General features: G+C 45.8%; 1 protein-coding gene across 1 annotated transcript in view; it reads left to right on the forward strand.

Moving 5' to 3' along the window:
* Window positions 1–14446, forward strand: part of GABBR2 (gamma-aminobutyric acid type B receptor subunit 2) — a 315641-nt gene extending 301195 nt beyond the window's left edge. Inside the window, exons 15-19 of the mRNA XM_079789934.1 lie at window positions 2300–2524; window positions 4453–4635; window positions 8494–8623; window positions 11257–11374; window positions 14039–14446. Coding sequence (XP_079646060.1) covers window positions 2300–2524; window positions 4453–4635; window positions 8494–8623; window positions 11257–11374; window positions 14039–14204 — 822 coding nt within the window. The 3' untranslated portion in view covers window positions 14205–14446. The remainder of the gene's footprint in view (window positions 1–2299; window positions 2525–4452; window positions 4636–8493; window positions 8624–11256; window positions 11375–14038) is intronic.
* Window positions 14447–24010: the final 9564 nt, after the last annotated feature.

Genomic DNA, 24010 nt, shown 5'->3' on the forward strand with positions numbered 1-24010 from the left:
AATAGCAAGAACCTACAACCAATATTACTCTACCCAGCAAAGTTATAATTCAGAATTGAAGGTCAGATAAAGAGCTTCACAGATAAGAAAAAGCTAAAGGAGTTCATCACCGCCAAACCAGTGTTATCTGAAATGCTGAAAGGTATTCTTTAAGAAGAGGAAGAAGAAGAAAAAGGTAAAGATAAAAATTATGAACAACAAATACATATCTATCAACAAGTGAATCTAAAAATCAAGTGAATAAAAAATCTGATGAACAGAATAAACTGGTGAATATAATAGAATCAGGGGCATAGAAAGGGAGTAGACTGACAATTCTCGGGGGGAAGGGGGTGTGGGTGGTGCGGGAAGAGACTGGACAAAAATCGTACACCTATGGATGAGGACAGTGGGGGTAGGTAAGGGCAGAGCGTGGGGTGAGAACCGGGTGGAGGGGAGCTATGGGGGGGGGGAAAAAGAGGAATAATTGTAATAATCTGAACAATAAAGATTTATTAATAATAATAATAAAAATAAAATAAAACTTCTCACAGTTCTGGAGGTCAGAAGTCTGAAATCAAAGCAGGTCAGACCCCCTGCCAGAGAGCAGGGGTCCTAGCACCCATCCAGCCCTGACACTCACTACTGTGGGACCTGGGCAGGTCACTTCGCCTTGCCCAGCCTCTTCCCCTGTGCGATGTGGACAGCCATGCCCAGTGCTCTTGTGGGATTGCAGGGGGGCGACTTTGAGGGAACCAGCACAAAGCAGACTTTCTCAGCTGCGGGTTCTTTCCCTCATTCCGTGTCTGCTTCCTGGGCTTCTGGCTCCCCATTTTAAAAGGAATTTTTTAAAAATAAATCAGTCTGTGAGATAACACACTAAGAAAAGGAGAGGAAAATAACCATGGCTGTATAACATAATACCAGTTACAAAATGCAATTTACATTCTATATAGGACATTTCCATTTATAATATGCTTTCACATCCACCCTCTCGTTGCATCTGGAAAGAAACCCTGTAAGAGAGGTATTTTTATTCCCATTCCACAGATACTGAAACTAAGGCCCTGAGAGGTGAAGTGACATGCCCAGAGTCACACAGCCAGTGGACAGCAGAGCAGATTCCACATCCTCCGGCCTTGTGCCAGCCACCCTTCTGCCACACAGCATTGTGGTGCCAAAGTAAACCAAACCTCAAAACATACTCCCTCACTGCGCTGTTAAGTAGCTCGTGCAGATGGCCCATGCCCAGCGGCAGTGAGGACACAGCGAAGAGGGCCTTTGTGGGAAGGCCTCCCAGAGCGGCTGCACTGCAGCAGAAGCCACTGCACAGTCAGCAGCCTTGGTCAGCGCTCCCTCCCCCCACACGCTTTCCTGCCCTGCATTTTATCTGCACTTCCTTCTGCAGCCTGCCCTGCCCTCAGACCACCTGTGAAAATACTGCTTCAGAGTACATTGCAGTTCTACCCTGCTCAGTTCTGTTGGGAGATACTGGTTAAGAGTAGAGCTGCAAGGGACCAAAAACCAGAAATAATAGTGGTTAAAGAGACAGTTAATTTCCCTCTCAAGTAAGCAGTCTAGGAAAGGTGTGGGGGCTCCCGCACCTGAGCTCCTTGCATCTGTGGGCCCCATCTTCATGCTGCTTCCATGTTGTAGTCTAAGATGACTTAGTGGTCTGAACTCCACCTATTCTACTCCATCTATTAAGAAGGAGGAAAAGAACACCTTTCTCTTTAAAGACACTTTCCAGAACTTGTACGTACTTGTGCAAACAACATGGCATTGTCCAGAACCTAGTCATGTATAGACTAGGAAATACAGTGTCTATTCTGTGTAGCTATGTGCATTGTAGGGTAACAGAAGTCCCAGACACAGGGACTCCTGCTGGTATAATGGGAAAAAGAGTAGACTAAGCTTCTAGAGACTCAGTCCACTTTTTCCACCATATTGCTCTGTGGCCTGGGATAAGCCCCTTCCTCTCCCTGGGCCTCAGTGTTCTCTACAGAATGAGGGGAGATGGTGAAGATCATGTCTGAAGGTCCTTCTGCTATGGCTCCTGTGGGTCTGTGCATGAACCAGAGGTGGGGGCGAAGGAGAACCAGACAGCTGTCACACTCCCAATCGGCACCCCCAGACTCAACCCAGGGCCATGAGTGGAGACAGGCGGTGACCTCCAGAAGACCTGGCTGATAGCTAAGCCCCAGCCTCCCTCCCGCAGCCCCCACTTCCCAAGTAGCCCTCTGTTCAGTTGCTCCTCAGAGAGGAGAGCGTGTGCTGCCACTTGGTAATGACCATCTTTCCTTTCTGTTCACCGTTTCAGTTGTTCGGTTGTTTCTTAGCTTGGGAGACCCGCAATGTCAGCATCCCTGCGCTCAATGACAGCAAGTACATCGGGATGAGCGTCTACAACGTGGGGATCATGTGCATCATCGGGGCCGCTGTCTCCTTCCTGACCCGGGACCAGCCCAACGTGCAGTTCTGCATTGTGGCCCTGGTCATCATCTTCTGCAGCACCATCACCCTCTGCCTGGTGTTTGTGCCCAAGGTACGGGGCAGGGCCGACAGCCCGCCCTCACCACCCTGGCCTCTGGCCTCTGGCCTCTGGCCTCCAACTCTGTCACAAGGGGATTGCTGAGTTTCCTCCACTTCCTACGTTGTACACATTCTTTTCTTATGAGGAACACAATTCACATCGCAGAAAGTTTGGAAAATGCAAAAGAGTAAAAGCCAGATTTTTCAGAAACCTCACATAGTCCTACCACCAGGAAAAAAAGTTTCTTTTGTTTTTTTACTGTTAATATTTTTATGTGTTTCTTCCAGTGTTTTTAATAGTTAGGCAGTGGTGCTTTTTCAGATATAGCTGTAATTCTAGCACATATATTGCTTTGCAGTTTGCCTTTTTCACTTAATTTTTTGTGTTTTGTATTTCCCCACATTTATGACATCACTGAGGGAATGTTCCATGTTTATTTGTCCACTTGATCCATTATTGGTGCTCATTACAGTTGTTTCCAGACTTTATATATTATAAACGACTTTTCCACATAACACATGTTCCTTATTTCCCATTATTCCCTTAAGATAGAGTGGCAGAAGTAGTATTAGTGGGCCACAAAGAATAACCATTCCTAACAGCCACTTACATGTTTCATTCATCTGAAAAGCTGACCTGCAGGCCCGCCCTGAGAGGTGTTTTTCCTGCATTACCCGGCCCAGCAGCGGGCAGGTGACCCAGAGGCCTGCCCTCCTAGGAGCCCCTGCAGTAGCAGGTCTGCACAGAGGGAAGCCTGACCTCCGTGGGTCTCGGGAAACAGAGAGCATGGGGAAGGAGTTGTTGGCCCAAGCAGCGGAGTGTCTGCCTAGGAGAAGGATGAGGGAGAGATCACTCAGGGCCCCCTCCCCTAGAGGCTGCCCATGGCACCTGCATCCTCCTGGGTGCCCAGTCAGTCCCCAAGCAGTGTCAGCTCTGCCCTACGTGCCTCTGGAAAATACTCCTCCCTTCTCTAGTTGTCGACACCTGCCCAGGCTCCAGCTTCCTACACTCTCTCATTCTCTCCGTCCTGCAAAAGATGCCAGATGGTTCTGAGCCCCGCTCTGGTCGCGTCACTCTGCTCTGTCACCCTGAAAGGTCCTCGCTGCCCTCCTGTCTCCAGGATCAAGTTTCTGACACTGGGCTGCCTTTCAGGACCCTTCAGTCTCCCCAGAAATCCCTGTCCACCGTCCAAACTGCCCTTCTCCAGAAGCGCCCTGAGCCCCAGTCTCCCTGTGCTGGCATATGCCGTTTCTTCCCCCTGGGATTCCCGTATCCTCCCCATCCTTCCCAACCTTCCTCAGAGCTCAGCCCCTCGCCCCTGGCACATGAGGGAGGTCCTGGTGGTCAGGGGTCGTGGCTCGCTCAGCCCCTGCTCTCCAGTCCTGAGGCCAGAGCCTGCCTCAAACCAGAGATGTTTCTCAACTAAATAAGTAAGATCAGGGTCAAGTGGCAACCTTTTCTCTTATATAAAAATATCTGTCAGCAACCGAGCTAGTCACTAGTCTTCCCCCAACACTAACCAGTGGTTCTAACAAGAAGCCTGCACTTTCCTCCATCCCACCATCTTTACAACTGTCACCTGCATGTTTATTCTCCACATGGCGCAAGGCCCAAGGCACAGTGAGGCTCAGCTGAGCCAGACCTAAGAGGCCCTAGTGGGCTCTGCAGGATAGTTGGGACGCAGGTGGAATCAGGGTCTGAAGACCAGACTTCTACTGACAAGGAAGGTCACTGAGACTCAGCGAGGGGAAGGGGGCTGCCCAGGTCATGCACAAGTGAATGGCAGAGAGAGACAGTCCTGAGCCCAGGGCTCTGGACTCCCAGCGTGTTCTTCCTATGGCCCCCCGCTGCCTCCAGTGCAGGACCTTCGGGAAGGCTGGATGGAGGAGGGGAGGGAGGACCCCAGGGTTCTCTTTTCAAACCTGCCTGTGTTCTTTCAGCTTATCACTCTGAGAACAAATCCAGATGCAGCAACTCAGAACAGACGCTTCCAATTCACTCAGAATCAGAAGAAAGAAGATTCTAAAACATCCACCTCTGTCACCAGCGTGAACCAAGCAAGCACATCCCGCCTCGAGGGCCTGCAGTCCGAAAACCATCGCCTGCGAATGAAGATCACAGAGGTACCTCCCACAGCACTGCCAGTCAGGGCCCCGTCCTCCCACTGGCTTCCCTGTGCCCCGATGCAGGGAACTGTGAGAGCGGCTGTTCCCACCATGTCTCCTCTAGGACATCCCTGCATCACAGCTGTGCAGTCCCATCTGCTGCCGTGATGGCTGCAAGCACCAAGGAGAACGTGAGCTAGACAGGCTATTAGTCAGATCTGGCAGGAGTATATTGCCCAGCTGGCCCAGGCCCCTGGGGTCCAGCAATGCCCTAATTCAATACATCCCCAGAAAGAAAGTTGTTCTTAGAGATTTGTGAACTTCCAGATTGTAGCAGTGAGTTGGAAAAACTCAGTTGTACACCTCCTGTGTGTCTCCTTTCCTGCTCACACGAACACTTCGCTTCTGACACTTCTGGTCACCAAATGTGTGGGGGCTTTTCCCCCACCACGCAATTCCCTGCCACACCTGCTGGGTAACCTACGATGTAGCTCAGTTCTAACACTATCTGGAGACAGTGTCAGATCCCACAGGTTAAAGGTCCCACAGCACTGCTCCCACCCCATTTCAGACGCCAATCACAAGTAGTAGGTCCCCAGGTTACCCTCAACTTCTGTCCAATTTAGCTACAAGTTGGAGGGTCCTATTATCCCCTCTTCAGGTTCAAATAATTTCCTAGAGCAGCTCATAGAACTCAGGGAAACACTTATGTTGACCAGTTTACTAAGGGGTATGATAAAGGATTCAGAAGAACAGCCAGATGAAGGAATACATAGGGCAAGGTCTGGGAGGGTCCCAAGCACAGGTGCTTCTCCCGCATGGAGTTGGGGCGCGTCATCTTCCGGTGTGGATGTGTTTGCCCGCCTGGAAGCTCTCCGAGCCCTGTACTTCTTGGGTAATTATGGAGGCTTCCTCACCTTGTCGGGAGAATTGGGCGGGGCTAACAATTCCAAGCTTCTAATCATGGCTTGGTCTTGCCAGTGACCAGCCCTCATCCAGGGGCCCACCCAGAGTTGCCTCATTAGAACAAAAATACACTTCTCACACGGGGAATTATAAGGGCTTCAGGAGTCCTGTATCAGGAACCCAGGCAGCAGAGGACAAAATATATCGTCTGTTATTTCACAAGTAGCTTCCTAACTGTGTACACCCCCCTCAACTGTTCACTCTCCACACCCACCTGTAATCACATCTCCATGATGGACCACAAGAGAGAAGGAAGTAAAAAGAAACTTCCAGCCCTAACCAGTTTGGCTCAGTGGATAGAGTGTCGGCCTGCGGACTCAAGGGTCCCAGGTTTGATTCCGGTCAAGGGCATGTACCTTGGTTGCAGGCACATCCCCAGTGTCCAATTTAGCTACAAGTTGGAGGCAGTTGATCGATGTTTCCTCTCATCAATGTTTCTAACTCTCTATTCCTCTCCTTTCCTCTCTATAAAAAATCAATAAAATATATTTGAAAGAAAGAAAGAAAGAAAGAAAGAAAGAAAGAAAGAAAGAAAGAAAGAAAGAAAGAAAGAAAGAAAGAAAGAAACTTCCAGGAGAGTTTGCTGCAGCAAACCTCACCTTTGTCCTAAAGGTCCTTAACTGGTTCTTGAATATTTCAGAGGCCATAACTAGATTCTTTTGTGCCCAAGCCAAACCTCAAATGCTGGACTTTGTATATGAGGGAAGAGAAACCAAATTACCTTCTTCTGTCCACCCCTCCCTTTGGATCAATGGTTGTGACTGTGCCTATGGTGCTTGGACCAGGTGTTTAATAGAGGAATTTTGATTCAATGGGACAAGAGAGGAATAAAGGAGATGTCTTGGTTAGGATACTGGCTAAGTTACTATAACAAAGAGGCCCCAAAATAAAGTGGCCCAAAGAAAATTTTCTCTTACCTAATGGTGCTAAAGAGAGAGGTCCAGATTGGCAGGCAGCTCTGCTCCCCAAGGTCATTGCCAAATGAGACCCCTTAATTCCTGTCTGCCACTCCCCAAGGCCACAGCAGTACCGTTAAAGCCAGGTGGAAAGCACGTCCTGTTCTCAGGCTCAGGAAGGAAAGAGAAAGGAAGGCCATGCAGGGGAATGCCTTTTAAACAAGTGATTCAAAATTGTACACATTTTCGGTTTGCTCCAGTTACATTGACAGGAACTTTCACACTATACTTAGCCAGAGGGAGTCTGGGAAATATAGTCTGTAGCTAAGAGTCCCAAGGAAGAAGTGAAACGTAGGATTATTAGATTAGATACAGGATGCCCAGTTAAATTTTAATTCAGACACATTTAATTAAAAAGGAAATTATAGGTGTTTTTAAGTCATCATCATGTCATATGGTATGATATGACAAGTAATGTACAACAGATTGTAGAATAGAATGAATATTAATGCAATAATCTAAGTAGAAATAAGAGTGTGTTTAATAGTATATATACACATAGATGTACAAAGTGGGAATTTCAGATAATATTTGATTCTTTACACTTTCCTCTGCATTGTTTGAATTTCTTACGATGAACATGAATCATTTTTATAATGAGAATAAAATTTATCTTCATTTTGAAAAAGATTTTTAATTTAGACAAACAACCAGTCATAATTTTAGTGTATGTCCCACACAATATTTGGGATATACTTATTTTTTAAAATGATTCCTTATTATCTGACACTCAAATGTGAGTATTCTGTATTTTCAGTTGCTAAGCTGGCAGTCCCTGCTGTGGGGGCTCACAGTCGTCTGCCACAAGGGCCTCTACACAGCGGTCTGGGCATCTGGAGCTGGCTTTCCCGGTGGGGCCGCCCTCCACTAGTCCCGGGAGCAGAGTAGGAAAGGTTTCTGTCCCTCGACTTCCACACTCTAGCAACGAAGAGTTTACTCACTTTAGGAAACGCAAAACCCAAGCCACAGTCAAATACCCCAAGGTGCTGGGTTATTTTCCCTGGACTTGAACTACAATCTGGTCTCCTGGTGCTTCCACCTTTGATCCTAGCCTTGCCATTAGAGTCACACAGAAAGAGGTATCTCTCGCCTTCTGCACATGAAAACTTAATAAATAATTTATGGCTGTGATCTTGACCTCAGGACAGTACTTTACAGTTGATGTGGTCCCTCCCTTATATTGTAATAGGGTGCCCCTACCCTCCCAACTACGGTCCACTCCCCAACACATTCCCCAGGGACTGAACTGCCCAGGGTTTGCATCTGATTCTTACGTAAGCTGCAGGTGACTGGGATCCTTCTGCTTAACTCCCCTGAAGGCACCTCTACTGATCTGATTCTCCACAACAGTGTGAGGCTCAGAGCTGGCCAGATCTGCAGATCTGTTCCCCCACACCAAGGACTCTGCTAGTATCAATAATAATAATTACAGTAATGATCTTATAGTAGCAGATTACTCTTATATGTGGTAAGCACTGGACTAAATTATTGTATTATCTCATTTAATCTTCATAAGAACCCTGTAAGGTAGATACCATTATTACACCCATTCTACAGATGAAAGAACTGCAACTCAGTTCTCACCAGCCAGCACACAGCTAGTAAGGAACAGCTCTGGGCCTGCCTCTAGGCTTGCCCAGCTTCAGAGCCTGCACAGGGATGCTCTCCCCTCCTCCCTGGGCTGCTCCATGAGGCACAAGGCTGCACCAGACACATCATTGCAAAGCCCAGGCCCCTCTCATCACAGCTCCTCCTGGAACAAGAGCTGGCAGGGCCGGCTGCATCTCTTCCCCAACATGCACCCGCCCCTCTGGCTCTCAGTGCCTCCCAAAACCAGCCCGAGGCCCAGCCCTGTGACCCTGTGAGCCGCTTCTTGGCTCTGGAGGCCTGGCTGCCAGGGCTGGGGCAGGGACTGGGCTGGAGCTCTGACTCAGCTGGAGCCTTTGTCTTCTAGCTTGATAAAGACTTGGAAGAGGTCACCATGCAACTGCAGGACACGCCAGAAAAGACCACCTACATTAAACAGAACCATTACCAAGAGCTCAACGACATCCTCAACCTGGGGAACTTCACCGAGAGCACAGGTAAGAGGAGGTGGAGTCCCTGGAACGTGGGGGCCTGGGTATCAAGGTACCAGCCATCAACCTTCCGTTTTACAGATGAAGAAACCGAGGTCAGGGAGGGGCGGGCTGGTCTGAAGTCACACAGGCAGAGCTGGAGCACCTGAAGCCCATATCTCTGGCCACAGTTCAGTGTCCATCTAGAGCCCCACCCTGCTGGAGCTGGGGCTGGTGCTTCTCAGACCCTGGGGCTGCAGCTGCTCCTGTACACACATGGCCAGCATTCCCAGTGTCCTGATGGAGGTACATTGTTCTTAGCAAATAGATCACATGTACTCCTCCCAACAACCTGTCTTAGTTTCCAATGCGCCACATCAATGTACAGGAAAGGAATCGTCAGTAGGATATGACATGACCCTCTCTCACCCTGGGAAATGAAAGCTGAAGTAACACAAGCCATTTTGGTTTCAGCAAAATTTTAGATTCCAATGTAGGTAAGAATGTATGGAACTAAGAATTCTCCTGCAACGTTTTGGAAGCCAGTCTGGCACTCTCCAACTGTTAGATGTGCAATCTCTCAACCTAGCAATTCCACTAGCGGGAGCCCGTCCTTGGAAATACTCCCATGTAGGCAAAGATATAGACATACACTGTTCATCACATTATTTTTAGGGGACAAAAACTGGAATTAACCCAAATGGTCATTATTTGGGGTAGTTTCGTTAATTATGGTACAATCAAACAAGGTGCATAATACAGCTATTAAAAAGTGAGGTGGGCTCTAACCGGTTTGGCTCAGTGGATGGAGCGTTGGCCTGCGGACTGAAGGGTCCCAGGTTCGATTCTGGTCAAGGGCATGTACCTTAGTTGCGGGCACATACCCAGTAGGGTGTATGCAGGAGGCAGCTGATCGATGTTTCTCTCTCATCAATGTTTCTAACTCTCTATCCCTCTCCCTTCCTCTCTGTAAAATATCAATAAAATATGTTTAAAAAAAAAAAAGTGAGGTGGGCCCTGGCTGGTATGCTCAGTGGTTAGAGCATAGGCCTGGGCACTGAAGGGTTACAGGTTTGATTTTCAGTCAAGGGCACGTGCTTGATTGAAGGTTCGATCCCTGGCCCCAGTCAGAGTACATGCAGGAGGCAACCTATCAATGTATCTCTCTCACATCGATGTCTCTCTCTCCCACGCTTCCCCTCCCTTCTACTCTCTCTATAAAAAAAAATCAATGGGAAAATCCTCAGGTGAGGATTAACCAAAAAAAAAGTGATCTATTTGTGCAGATATGGCAAGATTTCCAAGTGAAAAGCAAGATGAAGACTAGCATTATGATATATATAAATTGCATGTGTGTGTAAGTGCATTTTTAAAATTATTTGGAAGAACAGACACCAAATAGTTAACAGTATCCACCTGTGTGGAAGGATGGGTGAGAAGGGAATCTTTTACATTTCATTTTATATACTTCTCTATTGTTTGCGTTTTGTCATTAGCATATATTCATTTTTATTATAAAATTAATTTTTAAGTCAATGAAAAAATCTTGTTTCTTTTATTATTACATGAGTAATAAGTATTCTTATTATAAAATTAATATATAAAATTATGATTAATTTTATTATATATAATATAATTAACATATTATAAAAGCAGTATTATAAATTTATTGTATATTGATTGTTTAAAATGTTTAAATTGAGGTAACAAGGAAATTGAAAGAATAAAAATTATTTCTCGTAAAAGGTGGGCATTTCAAATTAGTAGGAGAATTAATTATTTAATAAATGTCATTGGGATAAAAATAATGTTAGATCCTTACACTTTACACAAAAATCCAAGTGGATAAAAGATTTAAATATAAAAGGTAAAACCATGAATATACTAAAAGAAAGTATAGAAGAATTTATTTTATAATCTCAGAGGAAGGAAAGACTTTTTAAGTTTGATGCAAAACACAGAAACCACAAAAGAAAAGGTTGACCAATTCAACTACAAAAGAAAAAAAAATTTTTAATCCTCACCCAAGGATAAATTTTTATTGATTTGAGAGAGAAAAACATTGATGTGAAAGAGAAACATCGATGGGTTGTCTCCTATTCGCGCCCTGACCGCACTCTGACCTCGAACCTGCAACGTACATATGTGTCCTGACCGGGAATCAAACCCACAACCTTTTGGAGTACGGAATGAAGTTCAAACTGCCTGAGCCACCCGGCCAGGGCCAAAAGAAAACTTTTTCACAATGCAAAAGCCATCATAAGTAGTAAAATAATTAAACAACAAGTAAGCTAAAATATATTATAACTCAGGTAACAAGCTTATTTTCTTATATATAAGGAGAAATTATATGTTGCCTACATTGGTTGACCTGATTTCACATTCCCACCCCCATTTTATTACTTTGTTCTTGGAGAAAAGGAGGGCAGGGGGCACACCATACACACCTCCAGCACGCCACTTCCATCCCTGGGTGGAGGCTTCTCCGCTCCCGGCCTTGGTCCCAGGAGAACTGCTGAAGAGACCATGGCTTGGAGAAGGCAGAGGGATGCTGGACTCTTTTGCATCCTCTCTCCTGGGGCAGCATCCTACAAATACTGCGTTGTCAATTTTTAAAAATCAAGTTAATATCGCGTGTTGTGACGTTGTTTTGCATTCAGATGGAGGAAAGGCCATTTTAAAAAATCACCTCGATCAAAATCCCCAGCTGCAATGGAACACAACAGAGCCGTCGAGAACATGCAAAGATCCTATAGAAGATATAAACTCCCCAGAACAGTAAGTACCTTCTCCTTGAGAATTGCTGCCAGAGTACGTGACACCTGCAGAACAGTTTACAGTTTACCATGCCCCATGTCTTCATGCCCATTATTTTATTTGAACTCCACAGCAATCCCATGGTGCAGGTCAGATGACAATGCTCATTGTACAGATGAGAAAACTAACATTCAAAAAAGGAGGTGACTCGTCAAAGCTCATCCAGTTGTTATGTGAAGGAGATGGGATTTGAACTTGGGTCTGTCTAATATCAAATCGCATGTTCTCCACTGTAGCACATGGGCTTTATTATGTATAAAACTTAATCTTGCTAAATGCATTTATTTAACAATGATTTACTGAGACCTACTATGTGTCAAACACAGCAGTAAAGAAAACAGACAAAAACCCCTCCCTTCATGGAGCTACCAATCTATTTTTAAGACAATTACTTAATTAAAAAAGCAAAACTTAGTATGTTAAATGGTGGGTGCTTGGAGAAAAATAAAGCAGGGAAGGGGGTTAGAAGTATAGTTTTAAATAGGGTGGTCAGAGAAAACTCAATGAGAAGGAAACTTCTAAGCAAAGACCTGGACATTCAGTTCGCTTTGTTCCCACTGGTAGTTTTTCATTCTTCCCAGCTCACAACAGATTGGAAGCAGAGATTAGAAATGTCAACCCTGTAAGTTGGCTCCTGGGAAGTGACAAGCAGTGAGAACCAGCAAAAACAGCTGAATCACCAACTGCCTTGCCATTTGGGGCCATTCAGTGTTAGAGCTAATAGCCTCTCCACCCAATTAGCTCCAAGGCTCACTGGCTTACCGTCAAAACAATTAGTGATGGTTACATGGCATGCGTCAGCGATTTACCTACAATAGAATGTCAGCACCATGACAGTAAGATATGGGTCCTTCATATGTCCCTTGGACTGAACACAGGTTCAAGCGCTGAGTAGGTTCTTGGCAAGTGTCTGTTGAATGAATGAAAATGTAAACAGGATCCCACCAGACAGCAGAATTCTGTGGCTCCGACAACCAGACAGATGCCCACCTTGCCCAGGTAGATGGCACCCTTCCCAGGTCAGAGTTTATTCTTCACTCCCTTGTTCTGGACTCTTTTCCAACACCATCTTGCCTTAAGGAATTGATCATAGTTGATGTTACAAAGGTTCGACTTTAATTTCAAAATGAGATCTCCAACACCCTTATCTCGTTAACATCTGCAAAGTATCTCTTGGGAGAAGCCCTTTTGGCCAACAGGTCCTTATAAGGAGTGGGGGCAGCCCGCCCTGCATCTGTCCCCATCCATCTCAGATCCTGACCAATGCCCTACCTATGGTCCAGAGCACAACCTGTTGCGTTGAGGCAGCCGCTGTGATTGGCCTCCTCCACAAAACTCTGGTTTCACAGAAGCGGAAGTCCCACCTTGTTAGTTTCTGCTTTGTTTCTGTGAGCAAGTTACATAAACTCATCTTTATAACGGGAATACTGCTTTTGCCTTCTGGGATTTTGTGGAGATCTGGAGTTTCGTCCCACCTGCATGGCCAGGCACTGGGGACACAGCAGGCCTAAGAATACAGGGAATGCAGCTTCCCAGCTGCCGTGGAGAAGTGCACAAAGCACAGCTGAGCAAAGCAGGGTCAGTGGCCTGCGCACATTCCCCCAAAGCAGCTTTTCCAACAACTAAGGTGACTTCCTGACCTGCCAGTCATGCGAAGACTGATGATGAGAAGGTGAGCATGGAGGTGTGGCAGTAGAAGGGAGTTGGAAGGCAGTTCCGTTTCCAGTCTGCTCCTCCATCGGTCAAGCAAACCCTCCCCCAGCTCTGGCTCTGGTATTTCTGGCTGCATTTCAGAAGTTTCTGAGGGCTCAGAGGAGGAATGGGCTCATCCTCTGGGGGAATTAGCACAAAGGTGACATTTGAACTGGATCTTGAAGGAAAAGAGCTCATCAGATGGGAAGTAGAACAAGGTTCCCCAGGCTGGGGAAACAGCCTATGCAAGGCATGGAGAGTGGCCATGAGCAGTGTTTTAGGGGAAACTAGCTGCCAGAGAGTAGAGTTTACAGAGAGAGGGGGTAGAAGATCCAACTGGAGAATCTGGCAAGAGACAGATCTTAGAGAGCCCTGAATGTCCATCTCAGTGTTGAAAAAAATAATGCTAGTCACCAAAGACCAGGAAGGAACCTTCTGGAATTGGCCCAGCAAGAAGGGCTGAGTTCCTGGACGAGACAGGGAGGCAGAGCCAGTGGGGAAGGATGGGTCAGCTGAGAAGCCTTTCAGGGATGAAACCCAAAGCCACGTCCATGTGGAGGCCTGCAAGAGTAGACAATGAGAGCTGTCTGTGTTTGCAGAAAGCCCTGTTGAAAGGGCAAAGCCTTATTCTTAGGAATCACCCGAAGCTCAAGGAGCACCCTCCTTGCTTACTGTCTCCCTGGTTATTGCCAAGGCGGTACAGGTAGGCCTGCATTAAATACCTGCTAGACGGGTGGATGGTTAGATGATCTTGAATTCAGAGAATTCAGGGAAAACTGTGCTACTACCATCAGCCTCTTAGCCAAAGCAAGTCCAAGGACTTTCTGGTGAGCAGCCAGATAGCCTCCCTTAACACTCCTCTCTCTCTCTCTCTCTCTCTCTCTCTCTCTCTCTCTCTCTCTCTCTCTCTCTCTCTCTCTCTCCCTGCCACAGCATCCAGCGCCGGCTGTCCCTCCAGCTCCCCATCCTCCACCACGCCTACCTCCCGTCCATTGGAGGTGTGGACGCCAGCTGTGTCAGCCCCTGCGTCAGCCCCACCGCCAGCCCCCGCCACAGACATGTGCCCCCCTCCTTCCGAGTTATGGTCTCGGGCCTGTGAGGGTGGTAGGCCTGGGGCTGGGCCTCCCCCATGACAGAACCACACAGAGCAGAGGCGTCTGCTACAGGAACGCTGTCGGATCTGGCTGCGGAGAAGCTGGGCGCCATGCTGGCCTTGCGGGACTCTTGGATGGCAGTCAGGTGGACAGGATGGGGCGCACTTGGCACCTGACCTCGCGCCTTATTTGTGAAGTTTTTATTCTCTCACAAAGAAGAGGAATGGAAATGACTTCTTCCTTAATGTCTGCAAACAGGAGGAACTGAAATATTTGAGACTTTGAGAGAGAGAAACCTAGACACGGAAAGAGTCACTAGAACTCCAGCGAGAAGTCGCTGCCCAGCCTTGGGAAGAGGAGGGGCTGCTGGAGAAACAGCCTTTGCCTCTGCACACCCACTGCTGGCTGCAGACCCCAGGCCAGCCCTTCTCCCCTCTGGGATCGGAGGTGGGAAGGGCAGTCAGGCCCCCAGCGGCCAGTCCAGCCAACCAGCCTTCCCGGAGCAGGGAGCCCGCAGGAAGGGCAGCCAGGCACAGCTCTGCAGCAGGCGGCCCAGGGCTGGGGCGCGGGAGCAGGCTGGCTCACATGCCTCCTGGTGGGACCTTACTCTCTGATAAATGCCACACATTAACACAATTAACACCCGTTCTGAACCGTGGGGATTTAGGGCACGTCACTGCAGACACGCTCTGCAGCGTTCACCGACAGTCGGTCATGCACCCACCTCATTGGCCATGTCCTTGTGTTTGTATCAGGTGTTCCCGGTAATAAGGGGGGCCACCTGAGCTAATCATGGGATGTCTACTCCCAGCATACACAAAACAGAAAGATTGTGCACTTTAACCTCTCTCATCAGGGCCCAAGGGCTTGCTGGGTTGTTGCTGTTACTGTTTTTCCCCACTGACTTTGTTTCTGACCAAAGTGAATCATGGGCATTCTTCTAGAAGACATCCCTGTACTCATAGGGGAAGGAGTTGCTAGCTGAGGGTTTCTCTCAGCTTCACAAGGCATCCTTCAGTCCAGGCAAGCTAGTGAGCTGTGCCCATGGGGGTCACAGGGGTGAGCAGTCAGCACATTGTCACTCTTTCCTTGTGGTTGAACCCCCAAAGAGCACCGCCTGAGAGTAAGACACACCTGGGTTCAAGTCTTTACTCCACTGCTGACTCCCTCCATGATCTTGGGCAGGCCACTAGTGTCTCTCTGAGCCTCAGTCTCCCCTCTCTAACAAGTTGGGGTTGAAATAATACCCATCCTGCCTATCTCACTTGATCTCATGCAGGAAAGCTTCATACCAAACAGTGAAGCAGCCTGATCCGTGAGGTATCAGGATGACTGTGACCTTCAGCCCTCACCACAGCCAGGGGAGTGGCCCAGAGAAGCTCCCAACACCGCCCTCTACCAGGATCAGCTGACTGAAGAGAGGCTCCCTATGACTTTTGTGACCTTCCTAGACAGGTTCATTCTTTGCTGAAGAAAGGCCTGAATGACAACGTCCAGGACATCTGCACAACTGAGCAGTCGCTCACTCCCTAAAGAAACCTAATGGCAGCTTCCACAGGCAGGCAATAATCTCTTCCCAGACCACTGAAGTCAGGACTATGCTGCTGTCACCACCAGGCTTTGACAAAAGGGCCCACGGGAATCTTACCATCGCCAACATTTCAGAACACCCTATTTCACGTAGTGTAGCTTTCCTCTCCCCTCCCCCAGAGAGGTTATGGAGGTACTGTAGCTTTTAGGGGAAAAAAATGTTAACACATCACAGGTCAAGTTGAAGTCATTGTCTGTTTAGGCACTAAAAACCGGTGTTGTCACTCACTGTGTATTACAGTATTTGATTTCTTGATTTCACCAAAATCAGATTTAATTTAAAGGGTCACATTAATTTTTCAAAGAGAAAGAGACAATTCATTGTACATAATATATACACACAAAAAATACCTGTAGAAATATTATTCCAGCATAGCAGGGAAAAAAAAGAAACAAAAGTATTGGACAGTCGGAGGTGAGTGTGTGCGTCTGTACCCCATTGTGACTCCTGAACGTGCACAGTCTTCTAGGTTAACCCACAAAGTACATTCTCTGTCTTAATGATCCTGTAGGTTCACCCATTTTTTAAAAATTTCCCTGCAAATAACAAGACCCACAGAAGTGACTCTAGCTGTTTAACGGTCTGTTCTTTTATACGCAGCAAACACACCGCACATTTCCGAAAAGGCTTCATTCAGCCTGAGGTGTTTTCCAATGATGTTAGTGCACAAACGCTTTAAATTAGACTGGAACTGCCAGAATCAAATGTACATGAGGAATTTCTCGTCCCCCTATTGCATGGTATCAATTTTTAATAAATTGTTGCAAATTTGTTTTTATGAATAAAAGGGAAAAAACTGTCGTCTGTAATGCCTCCTCTCAAGCCCCAAATGCAGGTCATTTCAGGCCACATTCCTCTGCTCAGAAGCTCAAGGGGCGGTTCTGGGGTTGCCTGCTCAGCATTGTTCCTGCCTCCCGAAGCTGCCTCCCTGCCTTCTGCTGACAGCGCAGCCCTGTTACCATTTGGCAGCGCTTCTGGCCACAGGTGATGAATCTAAAGTGGGAACCTGACCTGAGCTGGGCCAGGAAGTCCCTTCCGCAGGACTCCTCCATGTAAAGCAATGTAGTCAGCCACAGAACAGAAAAATGAAGCCGATCAAGGACAGCTGTTCCTGAAGGCCAGGCACCCTGAGCCTTCCCTGCTGGGGGGTGCAGGCCTTCCTTGGAATCTCCGCTCCTCCAATAAATCACCCTTTTGGGCAGGGTTGGTTCAAGTTCAGATCTCATTACTTGCAACCAAAAGGTTCCTGACTAATCCAGATACCTTACTGCCCCCGCCCGCCCCCCCAGCCCTGACGCCCCCTCCAGACCATGACAGCCTCTGAGATTTGGCCCCTGCTCCTTTCCAGCCTCATTACCCGCCTCCTCTAATCAGACAATCGCATGCTTCTTAGGTAGGAAACTGTTAGGGAAAATGTCTTGACTCACCATGGGGACAGGGGAAAGAGATTCTGGAAACAAGGCTAAAGAGAGACAGGGCAACAGTTCCGTGAGAAAAGATTAGAAATGAAGGAGTGGAAGGAGAGAGAAAGGTGAGAGAGGAGGGAAGCTAAGTTCAAGTACCATGGCCAAGTGGCCAAAAGACCTTTAAGAACAGAGATGTCAAACATCTGATTTTAAGTCATTTGTGTTGCTGTGAGGTAAACCCTCTCCTTCATTCACTTCACCCCCTCCTGCAGAATGTCCCTAAAAACCTTCAGGAACCTTTACAAGCAAAAGTCTTGTGGATTTGGGTGGAAATGAAAGAAAGAGACAAATACTTTTTGGATTTAGGTGGAGGCCCAAGTGGGGATAGAAGACGTAAACCACACGATGCAGAGGGAAAATACGCTCCCTGCACCAGTAGGAACGTGGAGCCGCAGGTGATCATGAGCACGTCAGCTCCCGGAAATTCACAGGAGCGTCCGAAAGGCACAGGAATGGGAAGTGTGGCTTATCCCCTCTAGATCTCACTGGGCATCATCACCCTTGCTGACATCTAGGTTATAGAAGGAACAGGAAACATGTTATCCTGGAGAGCCATGTATCTCAAAGATCCTAAATGCCAAGGTAGAAATCCTAGAAAGCAAGACCAGTAACACCGTGCTCACCTATCTCACAAAATAAACTCCATGCTCACAGCTCTGGAATGGAGTGAAATTGGAGAAGCTGCCCGCCTGCAGAGCTATTAGCTTGGCAGTCTTTGCTCTCAAGGTCATGGCTGCTCTCTTGCTCTGGTTCACCAGCCTGTTACTGGAGAGTTCTGGCACATGGGGAGTTAGGGTTCTGAGCCAAGAGGAAATACATTTGCTTTTTCTCCATCTGAATCCCAATGGAAAAGACCCAGGGCAGTGTGCCTCAAACTTGGAAATTGTAGAGACACCTTTTAAGACATGGTGTTGACTTCAATTGTTTTTATAAAGAAAATTACCTAAATATGTTCAAACTAGATATAAACACATGCTTAAATCCTTCATGTGAAAGCCAAATAAATTTATAAATTAAATGCAAACAAAATGACAAAACCAATAAAAAACAACATATTAACAACACTGATTTAATGGGACAAATGAGCTTTTGCTGAAAAATAAATTGCAGCTCGCTGTGCGAGCGTAGCACCAACTGCTCCCGGGCACGTTCCTTTGAATTCATCCTGCCTGGTGTGATGACTCAATTATCACACTGCTTTTCTTTATTTAAACTACTGTGACAACTTCATTTATTCAGCAGGACATGATGTCACTTGGCCTTCACTCAGCTCTAACATACCACTTCTCTATTCAATCCACCTTTGCTTTTTTCTCAGGAGCCTTTGACAGTCACGGGGCCCCCCAGATAACACATACAAATAAAACAGTGATTGAATGCTGATGCTCATTAAACGTTAGGCTTAGTGCTTTGCAGGCATAATATCATTTAGATCTCACAGAGACTCTAGAGCAGGGACAATTATTGCTGCCTTTTTGCAACTAGACACCGGCACAGAAGGTGAGTGCCGTCCTGGGTCACACAGCTGGAATGGTAGAGAAGGAATTTGATGCTAGAGCTCAACCTCTTACACTTCCTTAAACTGCCTCATCAGAAGTAGCTGGATTCAGATCACCCAGAACCGTGGTCGGCAAACTGCGGCTCGCGAGCCACATGCGGCTCTTTGGCCCTTTGAGTGTGGCTCTTCCACAAAATACCACAGCCTGGGCGAGTCTATTTTGAAGAAGTGGCGTTAGAACAAGTTTAAGTTTAAAAAACTTGGCTCTCAAAAGAAATTTCAATCGTTGTACTGTTGATATTTGGCTCTGTTGACTAATGAGTTTGCCGACCACTGACCCAGAATATGCCTATTTAATTTATTTTAGATCACCTTAAAATGAAAACACAGTTTTTTGGGGGTTTTTTTGTTTTGTTTTGTTTTGTTTTGTTTTGTTTTTAATATATCTTTATCTATTTCAGAGAGGAATGGAGAAGGAGAGAGAGACAGAAACATCAATGATGAGAGAGAGTCACTGATTGGCTGCCTCCTGCCACCCCCACATTGGGGATTGAGCCCTCAACCCAGGCATGTGCCCCGACTGGGATCGAACCTGGGACCCTTCAGTTCAAAGGCGGATGCTCTTCCCACTGAGCCAAACCGGCCAGGGCAGAAAACACAGTTTTTTTAATGTATAGATTTGCACACCTCTGAGATTCACCTGTGGAATAGACTGAGGCTATAAACCCCAGTCTGGGCACCTCTGGCCCAGAAAACGTGTGAGGGGGAAACCCTTACTGCACTGAAGCCCAGGCAAGCCAACAACATGGAAGAAGCAGAAACAAAGCTCTGCCCAAGTTGCTCATCGCCCACATCCCCCCTGACCACTGCATCTGAAGCATTCAAGCCTCCAAGATCTGACAGGATTCTGCCAGCATCCAAAGGCAAGATAGAAGATGCTCACCCTTCTGGGGGAAATGCCAGCCCTGGATATGATATTTACTGCTTAGAAATGACCAGGCTGGCAAATGCTATCAACGGTACGTCAGAAAAAAACATGATGTAGTATATTCACAGAGTGGAATATTATACAGCAGTGAGAATGGAAAAAACTAAAACTACATGTGACAATATTAATGAATCTAAAAAAATAAAATAAAATAAAAACATTCAGAGTGAAAGAAGCCAGATATAAAAGAGGATGTATTGTAAGATTCCTTAATAATAGAAGAAGTAAACCACACGATGCTGAGGGAAAATACACTCCAAGCAGGAACGTGGAGCCACAGGTGATCATGAGCAAAACTAATGTTTAGACATCAGAATAGTGGTTACCCTGGGTGGGGAAGGTGGTGTGAGGAGGGCTCCTGGGTGCTAGTAATGTTCTGGTTCTTGATCTGAGCAGTGTTTACAGGCCTGTGTTCACTACATAAAAATTCTTTGAGCCCTTGCCTATTTGGCTCAGTGGCTAGAGCATCAGTCTGTGGACCAAAAGATCCCGGGTTCAATTCTGGTCCAGGGCCTGTATCTTGGTTACAGGCTACTCCCTGGCCTGGTTCCTGGTCAGGACTCATGCAGGAGGCAACCAGTCAATGGGTTTCTCTCACATTGATGTTTCTCTCTGTCTTTCCCTCTCTTCTCCACTCTCCCTAAATATCAATGGAAAATTATCTTTGGGTGAGGATTAACAACAGAAAAGAATTATTTGAGCTGTACACTTATGATATGTGATTATATGTGTATAGTAACACATATACATATAGTCACACACATATGTATATTTTATATATTATACTAGTGGCCCAGTGCACAGACTCATGCACATTGAAAGGAAATTAATTAGAAAGTGGCCAGTGGGCTGGGACTGGGCAAGATGGGGCCAGACATGCCCTAGAGCCAACCTCCTGCAGTCCCTTCCCGGCCAGCTGCACCTGGGGCAGCGCTGTGGCTCAAAGGGCATCTGTGGTCACCGCAGCTCGGCCCCAGCAACAACATAACCCATGGCCGAAGGTGGAATCGCACAGCCCCGCGAGGAATCAGGCTCACTCCTCTCTGGTTCTGGGATGCATCACCTGAGAACCGCTGCTGCCAAGTCACGGCAGCTCAGCAGCTCCTGCATTGAGCATCTGCCCTCTGGTGGTCAATGCGCATCATACCTACTGGCTAGTCAAATGGTCAGACAGTCACTTAGCCTTTTCTATATAGATATACATATAAAAATATAAATATGTATATGTTACATATACATATTTCTATAAAAATCATACATGTATATAAAGAAAATCACACATCATTTATTATATACCTCAATAAAATATGCCTTTTCCTGGGCAGTAAAAAAAATCCATTAGAGTCTATGAAGATTCTGCAGCATAAAGACAAACAGCACACAACAAGCTGAGACTGAACATACTTTGGGAAAAGACTTTCTGCAGGAAACAGAAGTAAATGCCAAATCTCATCTGCATCTGCTCTAGTCTCGAGAAAAATTAGTAAAACCTCATTTCCATGAGACAAAAGATTTTATAGATAAATTTATGAGACAATGGGCTGAAAAGAAAAAAAGAAAAGGTAGGGAAGAAAGGAGGGAGGAGGGATGGAGGAAAAATTCTAGGATGGAGGTAGTGTCAAATTTAGCTCCTTCCCTCTCCCAGTTTCTTGCTGCAAATAACCTCTCCACCCCAATAGGGGAGGATCCTCATACCATCTTCCCCACTACCCATCCCCACCAAGGGTAACTACATGCCAAGCATGTGTTATAGTGTTTAGTTATAGAATCTTAAATAAAAATAGGAGAGTTTAGAAAATGATCTGGTACAAATGAATGCTGGGAGGTCCCTACCAGCTCAAAGACCCTAGGATTCCTAGAACTCATGCTAATCCTAGTAGCTAACACTTGCCAAATGCTTTCTATGGGCCAGACACTGTGTAAGCACTTTATGTGGTTTATCTCACATAATCATGTAGTAACACTACCTGGTAGGTACTATAATTATCCTGTCGTACAGATGAAGAAACTCAGGCGGAAAAGCTAAGTAACTATGTCCAAGGTCAGACATCTGTGATTATAGAGCCAGAATTCAAATACAGACAGTCTAACTCTGGAGACACTAGAGAAGAAGTGATGAAGGTACCACCAAGATTTGATATTTAATTTCCCATGAGAATTTTCTCTCCCCACCCATTAAATGACACTCCTGCATTTCTTACCAAGCATACCAAGAATATAAAACTTGGAAATCTTAGGTTTTTTTTTTATTTCTCTGGCTTATATACTTGTGAAAATTAAACTAAAAAAAATTCTCTCATGTTATTTGGTTCTTTAAAATAAAATAAAAAATTTAAAAGCAAGTTTCCCTGGAACTAAAGTTTCTTTTGTATAATCTGGTGTACATTCAGAATTTGAAATGGGATATAAAATAGAACAGTCTTCAATTTCTGCACTGTCAGGTCATTTCTTTCAAAATTTTATAACTACTAGTAAGTGCTGTAAAACATGTGCTTGATGTGTAGAACTGAATTTCCATGAGGCTCAGTCATGCAAAATTGGATTGATGGAGTAGACATTTGTTACAGTGATCCTGCCAAGTAGCTGGGGAGCCAATTTTGACCTTGAGTGTCATGTTAAATTGCAAAATTAAACGTTGTTTATCTGTTTGCCTGATTAAATATTTTATAGGAAAACTGCCAATGAGAGCCATTTTTGCAAATGGCTTGTCAGTTTAAATGAACCTAATTCCTTTAAACATTATCTATTTGAAAATCATGTGTCAAATAAACATGAATCCTTGGGTTTTACCAATTGAAAATGATACTACTCAAAAATAGGTATGTTAGAAAGTATATCATGATGTTTTGTTCACCAGAAAGCCTAACATTTTAAAACCTATTTTCAATGAGACTGTACTCTTTCCTTCATAAGAGAACTAAAACTATCCCATAGAAAGAGAAGAAAAAATTGACAAAATACCTCCAAAAAAAAAAAAAAAGAAATCACCACAAAAAAATAACCACCTCCAAATAACTTAAAATATAATGTTCATTAGTGCATGTAATAAACCCTTATTGAACATGAAGAAACACATGCTTTGTTGATAATCTGTTTCTGTTGCCTTCATTAAATAAGTGGGTTGAAGGTCTATGTAAAATACGTTGTTTTTAAGGATGTCAGATTTTTAACCTGCCTGTTTGGGTTATGTGGGAGGGTTATTCCTGAGTGCCTCTTTTAAGCCCTTTGACAAAAAAGCTTGGGAACACCTAATGCAGACAGGGGCAATACACCACAAAGGCCACAAGGTGTCACTTCGGGACAACCTCTTGCTCTGCAGCTTAACAATATTCTCCAAGGAGGGGCGGGATATTGACTATATTTTGATGTAATTACCAGAAGTGTATCTATTGGGATATACAGCAATTAATGCATTTAGATCAACAGGAGTTCCCCTCTAATGTCCCTAAAACTCAAATATTACACATCATCTTTCCAATCTTACTGTCATAAACATACTATTTTTAGCTAAATAAGTTTTGCCAATAGTTTTGTGGCCTGTTTTTTCAACCTGATATTTTCCGTAGAAGTCCATATCCTTCTGCAAAAAGTACCCAATCAGTTACTTAACCAATTTCGTATTTTGGGTCATTTATATTCCTTCCAGTTTTTTAAAATATATGTTATTGATTTTTTACAGAGAGGAAGGGAGAGGGATAGAGAGAAACATTGATGAGAGAGAAACATCAATCAGCTGCCTCCTGCATGACCCCTACTGGGGATGTTCCCGCAACCAAGGTACATGCACTTGACTGGAATCGAACCTGGGACCCTTCAGTCCGCAGGCCGACGCTCTATCCACTGAGCCAAACCAGTCAGGGCCATTCCTTCCAGTTTTTTGAAATAATAAGTAATGCTATATCAAACATATTTGTCAGCTAAAGGGAGAGAAGGACCTAAGAAAGGGCTAGAGGGGTGGACAGAAATGGGCTCCACAGCCCAAATGGAAGAATGCGCCCTAGACTGGAAGGAAGGGGAGAGTTAAGGGTGAGAGAATAGAAGAGGCAGGAAGTTGAGCGAGTTGGGACCTAGGTAGAGTTACTCTTTATTAGTTGGTACAAAATTTACTGAGCCCAACCCCGCCCAGCAGTGCAGCAGCAGCCTGGGCGCCCCATATTATGCAACCGGCGCCGTTAGGTGGTGAGCTGGAGCTGGGACAGAGGCGGGGGAGGCCGCCGCGGCCGGCTGAGAGCCACGAAGGCGCAGAACTAAAGCAAAGAGAAAAGTTG

Source organism: Cnephaeus nilssonii (genome assembly GCF_951640355.1).
Source record: "Cnephaeus nilssonii genome assembly, chromosome: 14".
NCBI lineage: Eukaryota > Metazoa > Chordata > Mammalia > Chiroptera > Vespertilionidae > Cnephaeus > Cnephaeus nilssonii.